This window comes from Spinacia oleracea, chromosome 3 (genome assembly GCF_020520425.1).
Source record: "Spinacia oleracea cultivar Varoflay chromosome 3, BTI_SOV_V1, whole genome shotgun sequence".
NCBI classification, from domain to species: Eukaryota; Viridiplantae; Streptophyta; class Magnoliopsida; order Caryophyllales; family Amaranthaceae; genus Spinacia; species Spinacia oleracea.
In genome coordinates, this window is record NC_079489.1 from 117,413,320 (window position 1) to 117,430,755 (window position 17,436).

The window sequence follows — 17,436 nt, forward strand, 5'->3', positions numbered from 1 at the left end:
TTCTAATGATTTAATTCAACTAGAATCCTAATGAATTTAGTTATTGGAATCCTAGTAGAATTCTAAATTCGTTATTTACACCCTATAAATACGTGGTTCATAATCACAATTTATACAACAATTCAATAAGTATTCACATAGATTAAGTTCAAGTAAGAATTTAATAATTTTCCTAAATTAATAATTAAGCTTTCCGAATAAACACAATACCTTAGAGAATATCCTAGTTGGTTGAATCTAAGGCGGATCCGAACATGCTGTGGACACTACTAGAAAAAAGGCTTATAGGAACGCTCTTTTATGCAACGGTTTTACTTGCGTTGCTATATCATAGCTATTGCAACAGTTAAATTATTATACATTTGAGTAGACTTTAAGTTTGAAAAAGTGTTGCCATAGAAAAATTATAGCGACGGTTGCATATTTTAATTATTCTATTGCAACAGTTTTTACATTTTGTATTTTGCTAATAAGTTATGGCAACGGTTTTGGTGAAATACGAAGTATGTTAAAATTAAAATAAATAAATTAATTAATTAAAGTATTAAGATTTTCAATAGACCACAATTTTTTTTGGTTTCCCTCCCTCTCACGTTTTCAATGTCCTGTTTTGCTCCCCCAAACCCTTAATTCCTTAACACTTTCTACAGTTCTACCTCTCTTTATTAGATTTCTTCCTCTTCGTCGTTCTCCTTCATCCTTTTCATCATCATTCTTTGGAGATTTGCGTTTCTGAATTGTTGATTGGGTCTTTGAATTGGAGATAAAAGAAATTGGTGAATGGGTCTTTGAATTGGAGATGAGAGAAATTGGTGAATCGTGTTTCTGAATTGGCGAGAAGAACCAGGTTATTTGTATATTTCTCTTCGAATTTCCTCATAAATTAAGAACTTGGGTTGTTTAAATTATTATCGATTAAAATTGGATTTTTTTTGTGTGGTTTTATGGCTAATTGGGGTTTTTTAGTTAGGGAAATTCGTATGATTTTTCTCTCAGGTTTTTTTTGATGCGTGTACGATTTAATTACAGAAATATTTGTTGATTTCACAATATCAATCAATTTTGGGGATCGATCAATTGGTTGTTTTGGATGAATTTAGTTCTAAATTTTGGTAGAATTGTGTGAACGATTATATTAAACTGATTGATATTGATTATTATCAGTTTTGATAGTTGATGGTGCTTGAAATCAATGAAGTTATCCCGAATGTATTCATCTTCTGAATTTGTATAGTGTTTTCTCCTCCTATTTCGTTTTGTAATACCCTTTTCTTCAGTTGAATACTTGCCCATCATAAACTTCCTGTAATTAGTTTGTTGTAATTGTTTGTACAGGTCCCTGTGATGTTTTGTTTTCTGGTTGTTAGTTTCTGGTCCTTCCTAGAAGGCTGGAAACACAACTTGAACTTAGGTTGTAAAAATGGTGTTTGGATTTTGAATATAGTTGCCATAGCTTAATTTGAATATAGGCAGGAAGGGCATAAACTTAAGTTATTTTGGACTGATCTTTGAAACTACAGGTTGCACAGCTAGTGCAGGGATTGCTGCAAATATGCTTATAGCTCGTCTTGCCATCAGAACTGCTAAACCAGATGGTCAATGCTAAATTTCTCCAGAGAAGGTATTCGTAAGAGTTTCATGTTAAATATTTTTGTTAAAAGAAACTCAATTAAGTTTCATGACTGCATGAAATGAGCTTGTGCAAAGCTCAACTCGATCTTGCTTAGTCAAGATTGCTTGATTATGATTCATGCAAGATTTAAATTTCTGCATGCACAAAGTTTCTTGATTATGATTCATGCAAGATTTTTTGTGGCTGTCGTTATCAGGAACTGTCCAGAATTGATGGACAAGCCTGTAGCAGTGTGCCATTCAGACAGTCCTAGAGGAACTTTTGAAATTTCTTCTGCTAACTATCCTGCTCGAGATTATGGTTGTTTTGAAATCCTTGTGCCAGTAAGCATTGTGGTTTAAATACACACTTTTTTGTTATTCATATTCAAGTGGTTTTGTGTTTCTCGGAATAGGGGTTAAAGCTGGAATGTTCGTCAGAGATGCCAAGGCTCGTTGTCCTCATCTGGAAATCGTACCTTACAATTTTGAAGCTTATGAAGAGGTATTGTACCACCCCCCCACCCCCCACCCCACCCCCTCTAAAACATAAGGGGAGAGGGGATAATATTGAAGTCCTGATTTTTAGGTCTTTAGAGCTATATGAATCATCTGTTGTTGTGACAGGTAGCTGACTAATTCTACACCATATTGCATAAACACTGCGATAAAGTGCATGCATGTGTTAAAATATCCTATACAATTTAATCTTCACTGTCAGTATGTTAGTGTTCTTTGACAGAATATCCGTTTACCTGCAGGCAGTAAGTTGCGATGAAGCATTTCTGGATGTCACTGACTCATAAGTGGCAGAGCCCGAGCTTTTAGTTTAAGAAATAAGAAAAGAGATCTTTGAAACTACAGGTTGCACATCTAGTGCAGAGATTGCTGCAAATATGCTTATGGCTCGTCTTGCCACCAGAACTGCTAAACCAAATGGTCAATGCTACATTTCTCCGGAGAAGGTATTCCTAAGAGTTTCATGTAAGAGATTTTTGGAAAAAGAAACTCAATAAATTGCATGACTGCATGACTAGGGCTGTTAATGAGCTTGGGCAAAGCTCAACTCGATCTTGCTTAGTCAAGATTGCTTGATTATGATGCATGAAAGATTTAAATTTTGGCATGCACAAAGTTGTAATTACCTTATTCTAACTAATTTGAGGAATAATTTAGAAGGTATTAATTTAAACCAAAGAGCCGAGATGCAGTCTAGGCGAGCTTCATTCAGCTTCAACTTTACGTAATTTATGGTTTAGGGATTTCTAAATGGGCTCGGGTTTTCCTTTGCTTTCTTCTTTCTTTCTTCTACCAGAGAAATTAATATTTCAGTAAACTTTCTGTCTCCAGACGGATGATTTAGAAAATCTTGGGATTTATTTGATTGTAGCTTATCGGGTTTGAGAGCTCGCTCGGTTTTCTCTTTGCTGTCTTGTGCACAGATCCTATTAAGTTCCTTTCTCCGTCTCTCTCTTGGAGCCATTGCTCCCTTACAGTTGATTTTTGTCTCTGAAATTATCACTCTTACAGGTCGATGAGTATCTGTTACCACTCCCTATAAAGACAGTCCCAGGTATTGGACATGTGTTGGAGAAAAAGTTGAAAAAGAAAGGAGTTCAGAATTGCGGCCAGCTGCGAATGTTTCCCAAGGTCTAATATTTAGTGAGAACCATCAGTGCTAACTTTGTGTATGATGTTCTCTGATTGGAATATTGGTTGATTAGTTCTTTTTATCTGCCTCTTTTTACCAACGAGTTTTCTCTTACAAAATTTCTCAACAAGGTTTTATGTATTGAATCTGCAGGAGGCTTTACAGAGGGACTTCAGAACAAAGACAGGTGAAATGTTGTGGAATTACTCCAGAGGTGTTGACAACCGGCTAGTTGGAGTCATTCAGGTTTGGCATAATATATGACACTTGTTTGTTGCGCCTCTTTGGTTTACTTGAAATTTTCTATGGTGGTTGCTTATGAGGAATCGAGAGGTTACTTGGGATGGAGTTACGTTTTGCAGCAAGACTAGCTAGTAGCTACGGAAAAACTTTAGAGGTTCACATATTCCTTATTTGTTCTTTAGTATCTTTAGTGGTTCAAAATTGTATGTATGGACACACCAGTTCAGTGAAACTGCATTCCAAAGTTTAACTTCCCACGCTTACTCAACCTGGTTGTCCCCCAAACATACCAAAGTAGCTTCTCTCTTTATAATGTTTTCTGATACAAATTGTTGGTTTTTTTTTTTTTTTTTTTGGATAATGCGTCATGTGAAGCAGTATAAATGACTTTACTGGTACATTGTTGTTATCAATTTGTCAAATTTTCCTAGTCAACAAAAAAACCTAATACTACGTTCATTTTGAAGTTGTTTGTTCTGGTTGTGAGTCTGCAACAATTTTTCTGGTTCTGTTGGAGTTTTTTTTTCTAGTTGTGAGTCTGTAGTGTGTTCTAGTTAAAAGATTCTGACCTGCTAGTAGTTGTTTAGTTCCGCAAGGGTGGCTAGTAGTTGTTTAGTTTCGCAAGGGTGGCTATTCAGTTCCAGATAGCAGATTCTGATCTGCTAGTAGCTTTTCAGATTCTAATGTGCAGGTTGTTGTTCAGTTCTGTAGGGCTCTGATCTGCCAGAATGGTTTATTCTCGTTGTCAGTCTGGTAAAATCCTGCGATAGAAGTCGTGCAACTTTGATGTGTTTAAGCTATTGCTTTGCAGGATTGCAGCAAGTTTTTTGCTCCCTGGAATTAGTTTGTTTTGTTCAGCCATGTGGTTTTACTGCTTTGCAAGATTGCAACAAGTTTTTTGCTCCCTGGAATTCATTTGTTTTGTAGTTTTGCTGCTCGTTTGTGTTTCTTCCCGTGCAGCTGTGTTGTACGGTTTTCAAATGTTGTTTTACATAATTGATCTAATAATTTCATTTTAATTTCACCCATTAATTTCCTATTATATTGACTATTATTTTGTTTGTTTACAGGATGGTAGATAGAAGGAGAATGGTAGATAAAAGGATGGCAGGAAAGGCATAGATCAAAGTCCTAATAAATTAAATACTAGATGTTTGTAATTGTTATGGATATTTTTGTAATAGTTGGATGTTTTAGTGTAATATTTTTATTTTAACGAGCTACTAAATAAACGCTTATGAAACTATTGCTATAAGCTCACATTAAAGTGATAGTGTATCAAGAAACGTTGCTATAGACTCATGTAAAAGTGTCGTCATAACATGTATCAAGAAACGTCGCTATAGACTCATGTAAAAGTGTTGCAATAACGGTATCAAGATGTTGCTATAGACTATAAAAGTGTTGCAATATTAGAGCAATAAACGTTGTCATAGAGTGTTGATAGCGCTGCTTTAGATAATAAAAGTGTTAGCCTAAACACTAAAACTGTTGCTTGAAATCCTAAATAATTATTACTAAAACTTAAAAACTATCGCCTTAGATATAATAAAACTGTTGGCAAAGGTTAAAAATCGTTGCCTAAGAAAAGCGTTACTAATGATAACTATGGCAGCAGTTTTATAAAGTTGTTGCCTAAGGCATCATAACTGTTGCCATAGAGTTATAGCAGCGCCACCTATTGGCAACGCCATATAAACTGTTGCTATAGGTCTATGGCAACATTTAATGGATTTTTGCCAACACATTTAGGCCGTTGCTATAGCCCTATTTTGTAGTAGTGAGACTATCTACGGAGGGGCGACATTTGGAGTCCTAAAACTTCTTGTTCGGTTCGGGAGCAGCTAGGGAAGGCACGCATCACATTGTATGTATCCTAATTATGCTAATTGACTATGTGGCAATTAATTTGGATTCCTGGCTTTATGGTTTTTCCGCATGAAATATATTGTTTATATTTGTCATAACCTAACAGTAGTATCACGAGCCTCTAATTAATTCCATAATCAATTATAGTTAACATGGTTAAATTTTATAAAGTTGCAATGAATTAAAGGGGTGATTAATTTCGTGTATGTAATTAATTGCAAATTCGTGCGATTATTTAATTATATGTTCGCAGGATTTTTCGGCAGTTTTGTCAATAATGTTTCGGAATCTTATAATTTTATAGTGAATTTTGCATGTAAACGACGTTTTAAAATTTTGACAATAATCTTACATTTGTAGCCGAACCCGGAATTCCAAAATTCGAAGCCTAACTATGACTTTTCGGAGGTTTTAGTTTTTCGAAAGCAAAATTTCTAATTTTTATGATGTTAAATTAAATATTTGCGAATCTTGTATGTAAATCTTGAATCTATGATTGACCTATTGTATATGTTTAACAATTTTAAAGCCTAATCTTGTTAATTATACAACCTAATTTGTAATTGTAATTAATTTGTTGAAATTCGAATAATTTAGAATTTGTTTTGATTTTCATAATTAATTAGCAATTTAATTAGGATCCTATGATTAAAAACCACCATAAAATTTGTTAAAATTTAAAAGTTTTAAAATTTTATGACCTAGATTTGAATCCATGAAAATAAATATAACCGGCAATTAATTTGAATAATAAATTTTCGATTTTTGCCCGAATTTAATGAAATTAATATGATTTATTAATTCGTCAATTAAATTAAAGTATAAAAATTATTAATTTTTATAAAACCGATCACCAATGTTGCACGCACGAAGCAATGGAAGCTAAGTGTTACCCTTAAGGGGTGTTGCATTGTGCGGGCATGCGACGACGAGCAAGGGAGCTCGTCGCCCATGCGGTACAAGGCAACGAGCAACCAGGCATGCGCGGCAGCAAGGGAGCTGCGCCGTGCGTGTGCCGTGTGGATGGTCGAGCAACAAAGGGCATCGATGCAACGTAGCGCCAGGCACAAGGCAAGGCAGCAGCATACGAGCAAGGGAGCTCGCATGCGCTGCGCATGCCAAGGCCCAGCGCTGGCAGCCATCAGTGAGCAAGACACCGAGCAAGCGAGCAGCACGCACAACGCAAGGCTGTGCGCAGCGATGGGCATCACTCTGCCACTCATCGCAGGCATGGGCACTGCTTCGTGCACGCGGCCCATGGCGCTGCGGATGTGTTGTGCTTGGGCGAGGCTTGGGCTTCGGCCTAAGGCCTTGCCTTAGTACGTAAGGGCCGTTTTATTTATGTTTCGGTTGAAAACGATTTTAATTAAATTTAAATTCGGAATTTAATTTTGATTAATTTAATGATTATAAATTTATTTATACTAATTATTTTACTAAAATTAAAACCTTGATAAAATTTAAATTAATTAATTTTACTCAACTGAAAATAAAATTAAAGGATTTAAATATTATTGTATATGAGCTTTAAATTTTAATTAAATTTTTAAGTTTCCGGTAGGACTAGGATATACAATTTTATGTTTAAAATTTGTAAAACATGTAAAATTCTTGGTTTTAGTGGGAGCTTTTAGTCATTAAACTCTTGATTAGGTCTACATTCCTTTAAGGTTAAAACAACTCGATTAGAACTAATAAGGATTGAATAATTTGTAGATTATTGGAACCCTTGATTAGTTGTTGCAAATGTTTATGTGATGCATAATATGTTCTACTAACTTGCTATGTGGACCATTCATTGATAAAATAGTTGGTGAATGGTATATTGTAAATGTACTGTTTTGCAGGTTATGGAAAGTGACTAGTATGGCCCAAATATGATAGAAAATATGGTCTGCATACCATTAATTTGAATGTAAAATTGGTCAAATGTACCAAAATTTTTATTTTAAATGTGGTCTGCGTACCATCAAATAGTTGTAATTAGTTTCAATTATAGCTTATCCTATTTGAAGAAAATGGCGCCTTCCATGGTGAAATTCAAGACGGAGTTCCAATCCATTTTCAAGACGGAGTTTGAAGTTGAAGCTTCAAGATGAAGTCGGGCCATACTAGATCACATTTATATCTTATGCATGCTTTAAGTTATTTATTGCTTTAAATATGTCTTAATTATGCATGAGATTGTGGCTTGATTATGTTTCATGATTAAGGATTTTAGTTCACTTAAAATCTAACCAACATAGTAAGAGCCTTAAGTTCCAAACTTTAAAAATTGAGTTAAAAGGTGCCATGCCAAAATAACACTTACTTGGATAACCTTTACATCAATCTTAGTAATAGTTTTCCGCCATAGCGAGGTGTTACTTGTTGATCCTAAAGGGGTAAGGTACACAAATAATTGTGAGTACATGTTAGTTTTGGTGAAATTCAACGATTTAAGTAAGGAGTACTTTTATATCGTGGCAAATCAGATAGGTTTACCTAACAAGTTCTTAGACGTACCTATATATCAACCAAGAGTAGTTTCTAGACTATTAGCAAAGGATTTGCTTACCTAAAATATTTTAGAATTGAGTCTAAATACATAATGTGCTTAATTCTTCAATGATTTAAGGATCTTGGATTCGTTTTATTCACACCTTCCGGAACAATAAATTCGAATAAAATGCCAATGACTTGTTTAAATTGCATGATTGCTTTAATTTTCAAGTTATTACTCATGATAAATGTTTAGACTTTGCATGCTTCAATGTATGTTTTAATTATTGTTTATAATTAAATATCATTTACTGTAATAAATCTTTTTAGAAGGGTAACAATAAATTTCCCCGATTGGTAGTAATCCAAGAACGATTCACGAAAATGAGAGAAAGTGAGCAATTTAAAATGTACGTTTCTTTTAGCGACTTTTATGGTTGTTTTCGAGTATCAAAGTCGAATGGAAAACCGATTGGTGCTTGTGAATTCAAAATACAATGTAGTTTTGAGATCATAAAGCATTGAGTTTAAACGCTCATCTTTACCAATGGTTAACAACCTAATATCTTTGTCCATTTGATTCTCGAATGAGTCTAGTCCCTAGATATTCGAATAGATCGATGCTTAGAGAACTTTAGAAGCTTCTGGTAAGATCATCTAGTTGAAGCAGAATATTCAACATAAATTAAATGGTAAGAACTTTGTCGGAGTGACATTGGACATGTCTAACAAAGTATAAAAGTCAACACTAGAGAAGTCAATTCTTAAGACTATAAGAAAGGGTACGAGAAATAGGAAAACAAGGAACAAATGAAAGGAATTTACGATTCCGTTTCTACCTATAAGTTTATGTTTAAAGAAAATTAACTTAGCAATCAAACTTCCTTGGTATAGTATACCGCTTCAGGTTTTTACTTCGGTAATAACTCAAATAATGAAAGCTAGGCTACACTATTGACCTACAAGTGGGAAATGAATCATGGCAATGCTACATTAGTTGTAGGGTCATCTAGTTTGTTTTAAGTCCTTTCAAAGGCTGGAACTTAATGGCTATTTTGTTCCATAATCAGCATACCTAAATTTCTGTTTTCAAACACAGAAAGATTCACATTCAAGAAAAACAAAAATAATGTTTGTTTGTTTATTTGAATGAAATGGTCATTTACGGGTTGAGTCAATATGCTTGATTAAAACAAACAACTCTTTAACAATAAGAACTTTACTAGGTTCAAATCAACCCATTGATTTGAGTTCTACTAATATTTGGCTTTGTTGCTTAGACCATATCAACAAGTTAACATACAAAAGCTCTATTTTGATGGACTTTTGAAAGTTGATTGATTTCTAGATCATTCAAGACAAGCTAGTCTTACTTGTTGAAAGTAACAAAAAGAAATGAACAATTGTTAGAACACCTAGACAATAGAGTTCAAAGCTAAAGAAATATTTTATGACTTTATTATATCACCTGGATTTGAGTGAATATTGGTTTATTTACTCAATGTGATATAAGATTAAATCTGTTTGGCTAGTTCAAAGATTCATAAGTATAAAATCCACTTGGCAATAAATCATAAAGATCTAGGTTAGATCATGCCGATGATTACTTTAAGACCAAAAATGATCATCAATGATTGTGTGTTGTAATTTCACGATCTAGCTCCATAAGATATGGCATATGTACGTTGGAATGATCGAAGTCGATTAGTACTTGATTCGATCAATGATAATCATAAAGACTTTTCCCATAATTTCTAAAACAAAATGCTCAACTACCACCAAACTAAACCAAATTCGTTATATCTTTTCAATAATATATATCTAAAGAGTTGCTAAACTCAGTGGGAGCTTAGTGTTTGTTATTTGACAAACTAAAGCCCAAGTATAGATATATGTTTCATTGTGATTTATTCAAATGAGACACAAGGGTATTGTTTCTACCAGGAATTTTTGAGAACATAATGTTTGTTTGCTCGAAATAATGTCCTTTTGGAGATTCGTTTCCAAAATGACAAGTGGGAGAAATAGACCTCGAAAGTCTTCGAGGCGAACAAAAAACATAAACAGACATTCCGGAGGCTTTTAGAAGTTCTTCAGAAAATCCGAACACTTATTCTTTAAGGACTTTAGAAGTGGCTTTAAATAATAGACATCTCTTAGAAGACTTTACAAGTGCTTCAAGGAGAATAGAATATTCAAAAGACTTTCAAGTGTCTGTTAATTTTCTATTGTTTGATGTTCTATACCCAAGTAGGCATAGAGTTCGGGTCACTGAAACTATTTGATTCTTCTATTAGATAGTGAAGAAACCTACAACTTGCAGTCAAACTATTATCATGTAGATTAATGAGTTTGTGACTTGTAAGAAAGCTATGACGAAACCTATATTCCCTAAAATGGTTAGAGGCCATATATAGACTCAAATGTTTTAGACGGTTAAAGGCCATAAAACATAATCAATATTTTGATGACAAAACGATTTTTTTTGTTGATTTGCAAGAATGGTTTACACCTATTGGTTGCAAATTGGTTTTAAGGATAAAAACCATCAAACATGAATTGTGTTCACACACAAAGCTAGATTAGTTGCTAAAGGTTATAAGCAAATTCACGACGTGGATTGTGTTGAAGCCTCATGCAAAATCGTAATGCTCAAGTCTATAAATCAAGCAATGATTGCATATTAGTACATATGGCAATTGGATGACAAAACGTATTCCTCAATAAAATGTTGGAAGAAACTATGTACATGGCATTTTATAGGATTTGTGAATCCAAATAAATACTTGAAAAGGAAAGCTAGCTTATGAAATCTAAGTACAGATTTAAGCAAGCAATTGAGAATTGGAATTGTATTTTAATTAAGCTAATAAATATTTTAGTTTCATAAAATGTACATGATTCTTATAGATATATAAGAAGTTTAGTGGGAGTACGTAAAACTTAATTGGTCCTATGTGTATCACACACATATCTCTCTATTGTGAAATAACATTCAAATGCTAATGACTTAGATTTGAAATTATTCATCAATGATGGACCAAGGCGAAACTTAGTACATACTGGGTATTAAGATCTATTTACAAAGATCTTATAATATTGTTTTAGATTAAGTAATGACATTTACTAAATCAAACACGAAAAACTCCATTGGAGATATTTGACCCATATGAATAAATCTAAGTAATGAATGTTTGAACTATGTATAAGAATTTACTAAGTTAAACATCAATGAATCTAATGAGATTCTTCACCTATATTATATGTCAAAGAATTCAGCTGGATTCAGTATCTACTGAAACTCAATGAGCTAAAGTTACATGAATAGAATTCAATTGGAAATTATTCTGCAAAAGAATTTATCATGTATGATATAATATGAGGATCGCCAAAAATGTATCGTATGACTCTAGGCATAACGAACATATACCAATCTCTATTGGTCTAAGTAAAGGTCAAGTAGATTGAGATTAAGAAAACTTATGGTACTTGAAAAGGTACATAGGATTAGTTCTTGATTCAAGGAAATAAAGATATGTTAAATATTGATGCTACACGCATAAACACTGGCAAAGGATCAAGCAATATCCCTTTGGAGTTAACCATTGGCAAGAACGAGCTATATGCATCGTGGTTTGAAATGGAAACATGGATTGGAGACCATGAGTTGTTGTGTGGGAAACTAAACATTAATTTCTATGTTATGAGATACAGATGGAAAGTCTTCCACATATCTGTGAACTGCTTGGAAAAGTAAATCCAAACAAAGCATCACTAAAAACCTATACAGTTGAAGTAAAAGTAATTATTGCCTAAGAAGCAATAAAACAAGGTTGTTTACGTCAAGAGTTCTTCACTGAACTTCGGTAGATCACATGTCTGCTAACTTGATGGTTCTTCATTGCAAAATGCGTAGAACCACTATTGAAGTAAGAAAGACTAGATCACATAATAAACAAACTCAAAAGATCTTATCATCCTATCTCGAAAGACATTCGATGAAAAGGATATTAAGATTGGCAAAGCATGATAACTAAACCTATGCAACAAGTGAGAAATAACACTCACATCGTGGCACTGGAAATCAAGCATAGTTTTGAATTCCATTAGTTGTTTTAAATATGGGTTAGGGGCCCATGTTTGTAAAACACTGGGGTTGAACATTTATCATATATGAAATGTATTTTCATATTCCATTTAATCTTGGTTTAGTATTAAATGATGAGTCTTTTCAATTTGACGATATATTCAAGATAGACTGTCAGGACCAGTCCTGTGACTAAGAAATGTCTATCAAGTGAACTTGAATGTCAAAAGTTGAAAATGGTCCCTTGTTGGAAGTTTTCTATAAAGGTGGACGCATAGAAAACGCTAGATGACTAGAATGCAAGATGACTAGTAGTTCTGTTTCTTGAACTATGTGGACATGGCAATGTCGCAATCATTTTCTTAGATACTTACTTTGAGAAGATTAGTATTGGACAGACCTATGAAACTTTATTGTAAAAGATGAAAATCTGTCATAAGTAAATTTCATTACATTATTAGACACTAATCCTCAACACCTGAGTGATTTGAGATTACTTGTTTGAGAACTGTTTACTTTGACGTTGTCAACCGTCGCACCGTAAAAGGAGACTATAACGACAACGCTCAGGTAATCACCTATCAAACGAAGTCTAACCTCACGATCACAAGATTGGGATTGTCCTCCCTTAAATTGGGATGAGATGCTGAAAGTTGTACAAGGCCACTCGGAGAGTTAGAAACTGAAAAATGCATGGTCGTGCTCAGATGAATCATAGGCTATGATTATCTGTTTATTTGATCAGTTGAACTATGAAACCGAGAAATACCTCTGGACATAATAAGGATGACTACTCTTACCTTATGTTCACGAGCAAGCATCAAGCGACAAAGGAATTAGGCAATGCACACTTGTCCCTAAGGACAAGTGGGAGACTTAAGGAAATAATGCCCTTAGTCCAAGTATGCATTCAATGTTAAGTCTAATATATGCGGTTAAATATTAATTAATTATGCAAGTTAATAATTCAGTGAGATCAAGTGAGCTGTATGCCTAGCTAGAGGCCGCTTTAGTTCGAGTGGAATTAATAATATTAATCCACAACTTACTCTTGACTGAACCCGTAGGGTCACACAAATAGTACGTGAATAGATCAAGTATTTAAGTGAATTAAATACTCTATTTATGAATATTCGGAAACGACGGATCTCGGTTCCAGTGGAAGCTGAAATCGTCAAAAGGCAAAATATGAATACTCCGGAAATGATGATATTGCCGAAAACGGAAATATGGATCATAACGGAAATATAAATATTATCCAAGTCGTAGATGTTGCCGGAAACGGAAACATGGTACGTATCGGAAAATATTATCGGAAATAGAAATATTGCCGGAATCCGAAATATTGCCTGAAAAGGAAATATTACCGGAATCGGAAATATTTTATGAATCGGAAATAAATTCCGGAATCGGAAATATTAAATATTTGCTCGAATCGGAAATAAATTCTGGAATCGGAAATATTAAACATTGTTCGAATCGGAAAACGAATCGGAAGCGCGACTTACGAAACGATCGACGGACGAGCTTGCTAGACGCAAGGCCCAGCACGAAGCCAGGCCCAGCGCCAGCGAAGCCCGCGCGCGCAAGAGAGCAGCAAGGCAGGCCCAACGCAGCGAGCAAGGCAGGCCGAGCAGCAGCGCCCAACAGCATGGGCCGCGTGCTGCCAGCGCCCACCCTTGGGCCGAGCCGAGCGCCAGTACCCCTTGTGGGCTGCGTGGCTGCGAGGCTTCGTACGACCAAGTCCTTGGTCGTTTAGGATTGCTTGCTTAATATCATTATCCTAATTCTACTCGTATTGAATGTTTTTGTTAAATCTGAAACACTTAGGTGTTTGATTAAACATTAAATTCTAATGATTTAATTCAACTAGAATCCTAATGGATTTAGTTATTGGAAGCCTAGTAGAATTCTAAATCCGTTATTTCCACCCTATAAATACGTGGTTCATAATCACAATTTATACAACAATTCAATAAGTATTCACATAGATTAAGTTCAAGTAAGAATTTAATAATTTGCCTAAATTAATAATTAAGCTTTCCGAATAAACATAATACCTTAGAGAATATCCTAGTTGGTTGAATCTAAGGCGGATCCGAACGTGCTGTGGACTATCTACGGAGGGGCGACATTTGGAATCCTAAAACTTGTTCTTCTTCGGTTCGGGAGCAGCTAGGGAAGGCACGCGTCACATTGTATGTATCCTAATTATGTTAATTGACTATGTGGCAATTACTTTGGATTCCTGGCTTTATGGTTTTTCCGCATGAAATATATTTTTTATATTTGTCATAACCTAACAGAGGGAACCCAGGAAGCTCCGTGAGAGGAACACCGTATCTCTCTCCTCTCTCGATTTCTTTGCTCTGGTGATTTTGGAGAGAGATATTCGAAGGTTTTGGGTTTAGGATCGAAAGAGGAGAGAGAAATAGATGAGATAGGGTCGAGATCGAAGGAGATCGAAATTTGAGGGTTTGAGGCAAGGAGAGAGAAAGTACGTGAGAGTGATAGGGAAGCGGCGGAAGAATGAACTGATGTACGCGAAGGGGTTTGACAGTAAAAGGTAGAGGGCATTTCCGTCTTTTTCATGGCGGACACGAAAAGTGCATATATATATATGTATATATATATATATATATATATATATATATATATATATTGTTTCTTCAAGAGCATTGAGAGCGTCCACATAGGAAAGTCCAATCATAAAATAGAATATTAATTATTTTGAAAAAATAGTAAATAGATAAATATGGTAAAAATATAAATTCACTTCATAATATTTTAGATAGAGTTTTGAGAAAAAACAATACTCCGTACTGATTTTTCAATTTTACAAATTTTTAATTACGGCCGTCTAACGCGTCAGACCTTCCTACGTGTCATGGTGCGGGTCAGGACGCGGGTCAGGGCGCGGGTCAAGTCTTTATTCGGGTTCAAAACGGTTTTATTTACGGGTTGAGTATAAAAGGCTTTGTTTCCCACTCTTTTCCCTATTTTCAAATCACTGTTCATCTTTTAGAGAGAGAAAACCGTCGAGTTCTTCCATTTTAGGAGAGAGAAAACTTCTTCTCTTTGATCTTCTCTTCAATTGCTTCAATTTCTGTAAGTTTTTTGCATTTTCATTTGTTTTTCTTTGTTCGTCCCTTGTTCTTAATGATTTCTCCTCTTTTTTTTCGTTCGATTTAGGGTTTCGAAAGTGTGATTGTGATATTTTCTGTTTTACTTCAACATTCGGTAAGTTCTTTCTATTTTCATCTACTTTTTGTTCAATTTTGTCATCATTTCATGTTCGTTTTTGATTTCTTACTGTTTTTGGTTTTGATTTAGGGTTTCATAATTGCGATTTGTGATAATTTCGATTGTTCTTCATTTTCGACAATATTTTGTAAGTTTCTTGTCATTTCTCCTTCTTTTTGTTCAATTTGTTCATAATTTGAAGTTCGTTTTGGTTTCTTACTAGTTTTTGTCTTTTTTTAGGTTTTTGTAACTGCGATTCGTGATTGTGTTGGTTGTTCTTCATTTTCGACAACACATTGTAAGTTTCTTGTCATTTCTCTTTCTTTTTGTTCAATTTGTTCATAATATAAAGTTCGTTTTGTTTTTCTTACTGGTTTTGGTCTTTTTTTAGGGTTTTGTAACTGCTATTTGTGATTTTAGGTTTTTAAGGTCTTTTCTGTTGATTTAGTGTTTTCATGTGCTCAAACTTGTATTTGTTTTTATTTTTTCGTGTGATTTTATCTACCTGTAGATGTTTTAGTTAAGAATTTCGTGTATTTAGTTAAGATACCAGTATTTTTAGTTTTGATCTTTTTCATATTTTTTAATTTATTCTTGTTCAACAGTACACATGTATTATTTTCGTATTTGTTGTTATTAGTTTAGTATTGACATTCATTAGTTTTAAGTTTTTAAACAAATTAGTGATTTATTTAAATCAAAAGTTCCCTGATAAATTAGTTAGTTTATTATCCAATTAGTTAACTATTTTTACCAGTTAGTGATTATTTCAAAGCAATTAGTTATACTATGGCATTCATTAGTTAATTTTAAACGAATTAGTTATTTATTTATCTTCAAAGTTTCTTGACCAATTAGTTTAGTTTTTTAACCAATTAGTTAATTGCACAATCCAATTAGTTAACTATTTTAACCGGTTAGTGAAACATTCAAAGCAATTAGTTACACAATGAAATTGTTATGTTTTTTAATTTGTTTTAGTTTTTGTATTGTTATGTATACTGATTATGTTCATTATACATCTTTCATTCTTTGTATTTGCGTATTGGAATTGTTTTAACTACATTCATTCATTGTTCCAATTCACAAAATGAGGTCGAAAAATGCTAATAAACCATCTGATTATCATGATGCTAATTCGCAAAACACATCTGGGAATTGAAGCCGAGTGAAGATGTTCCAACTAGTGCGAAGCCGAGTGAAGATGTTCCAGCTAGTGCGAAGCCGAGTGTAGATGCTGCAGCTGGCAAACATGATGATGAGAGGAAAGTAGGAAGAGGGCCAAAGAAGTCCAAAGTAAAATTAGAATACATGGAAGATGGCGGGGAAGTCGTAGAGATGAATAGGTATAACTTCTATCCTCTTTAACTATTATTTATCATTGTTTAACTATTTTTATTTATTTTAAAACTAATTTCTTTTGCTGTGAAACCAATTATTTTACCTATATCAATTAGTTATGGAATTAAAATAATTAGTTAACCTTAAAACACAATTAGTTAAAAATTGATTCTGCAATTATCAATTAGTTATCATATTTTACAATTAGTTAACTTTTTTCACCATTTAGTTAACTTTTGACCGCATTTAGTTAAGTATTTTTCATCAATTAGTTAACCTTTTTTTTAAAGAATCTTTCCAATAGTTTCATATTCACCTTTTCATCTTTTAGTTAACCATCAAATATTTATCCTTTTCCATCAATTAGTTAACCTATTTCATCAAATATTTTTTCTTCAATTAGTTAACCTATTTCATCAAATAGTTAACCTTTTTCTTCAATTAGTTAACTTTTTACAGCAATTTGTTAAATATTTACATTAATCAGTTTACCTTTTTCAGGAATTAGTATTTTTCCTATATCAATTAGTTAAGCAATTATAATAATTAGTTAAGCTTAAAACACAATTAGTTCAAAATTGATTCTGTAATTATCTTTTCAAAGTAAGAAAGTAATCTGTAAAAATAATTAGTTATGAATGTCAAGCATTTAGTATAACTGTTTTATTTCCTTCTTTTAACATATTCTTTGTTTTAAATTCTTTTGTTTTGTGTAGGGATTACAAACTTAGTTGTAGACCGGAGGCTTTGATTGATCTTCTAGATGCTATAAAGAAGAAAGATGACAAACTGAAAGCTATAAGAGAAATTGGTTTTTGTGGTTTGTTGAGTGTTCGACTTCATGACATCAACACACGCCTTGTTCCATGGCTACTTCAGAATTTTAATTGTGTTGGTCATATGCTCCAAT

At 33.7% G+C, this 17,436-nt stretch overlaps 1 protein-coding gene across 7 annotated transcripts; it reads left to right on the plus strand.

Moving 5' to 3' along the window:
* Window positions 1–580: 580 nt before the first annotated feature.
* On the plus strand, window positions 581–4,906 carry LOC110791519 (DNA repair protein REV1-like). Of its 7 annotated transcripts, none has more exons than XR_008929776.1 (7): window positions 581–847; window positions 1,521–1,621; window positions 1,830–2,116; window positions 2,373–2,576; window positions 3,142–3,299; window positions 3,416–3,508; window positions 4,576–4,906. XR_008929776.1 is itself a non-coding variant. In XM_021996269.2 (7 exons), the coding sequence occupies exons 4-7, from the start codon at window positions 2,508–2,510 to the stop codon at window positions 4,585–4,587; spliced, it is 294 nt and encodes a 97-aa protein (XP_021851961.1). In that variant the 5' UTR covers window positions 581–847; window positions 1,521–1,621; window positions 1,830–2,116; window positions 2,373–2,507; the 3' UTR covers window positions 4,588–4,906. The 7 variants fall into 7 exon arrangements, 1 of the variants encoding a protein (XP_021851961.1); XR_008929779.1 differs by having other exon boundaries at window positions 3,142–3,273; XR_008929778.1 differs by having other exon boundaries at window positions 1,830–1,956; window positions 2,028–2,116; window positions 3,142–3,261; window positions 3,416–4,906.
* The last annotated feature ends 12,530 nt before the right edge of the window (window positions 4,907–17,436 follow it).

What these genes read in the sequence shown, in the direction of transcription:
- LOC110791519 (XM_021996269.2), top strand. Translation starts at nt 2,508, where the DNA reads ATGCTTATGGCTCGTCTTGCCACCAGAACTGCTAAACCAAATGGTCAA. An exon ending in GCTACATTTCTCCGGAGAAG is followed by an intron (nt 2,577 to 3,141) that starts GTATTCCTAAGA and finishes TCACTCTTACAG; the next exon opens with GTCGATGAGTATCTGTTACC. An exon ending in AGCTGCGAATGTTTCCCAAG is followed by an intron (nt 3,262 to 3,415) that starts GTCTAATATTTA and finishes TTGAATCTGCAG; the next exon opens with GAGGCTTTACAGAGGGACTT.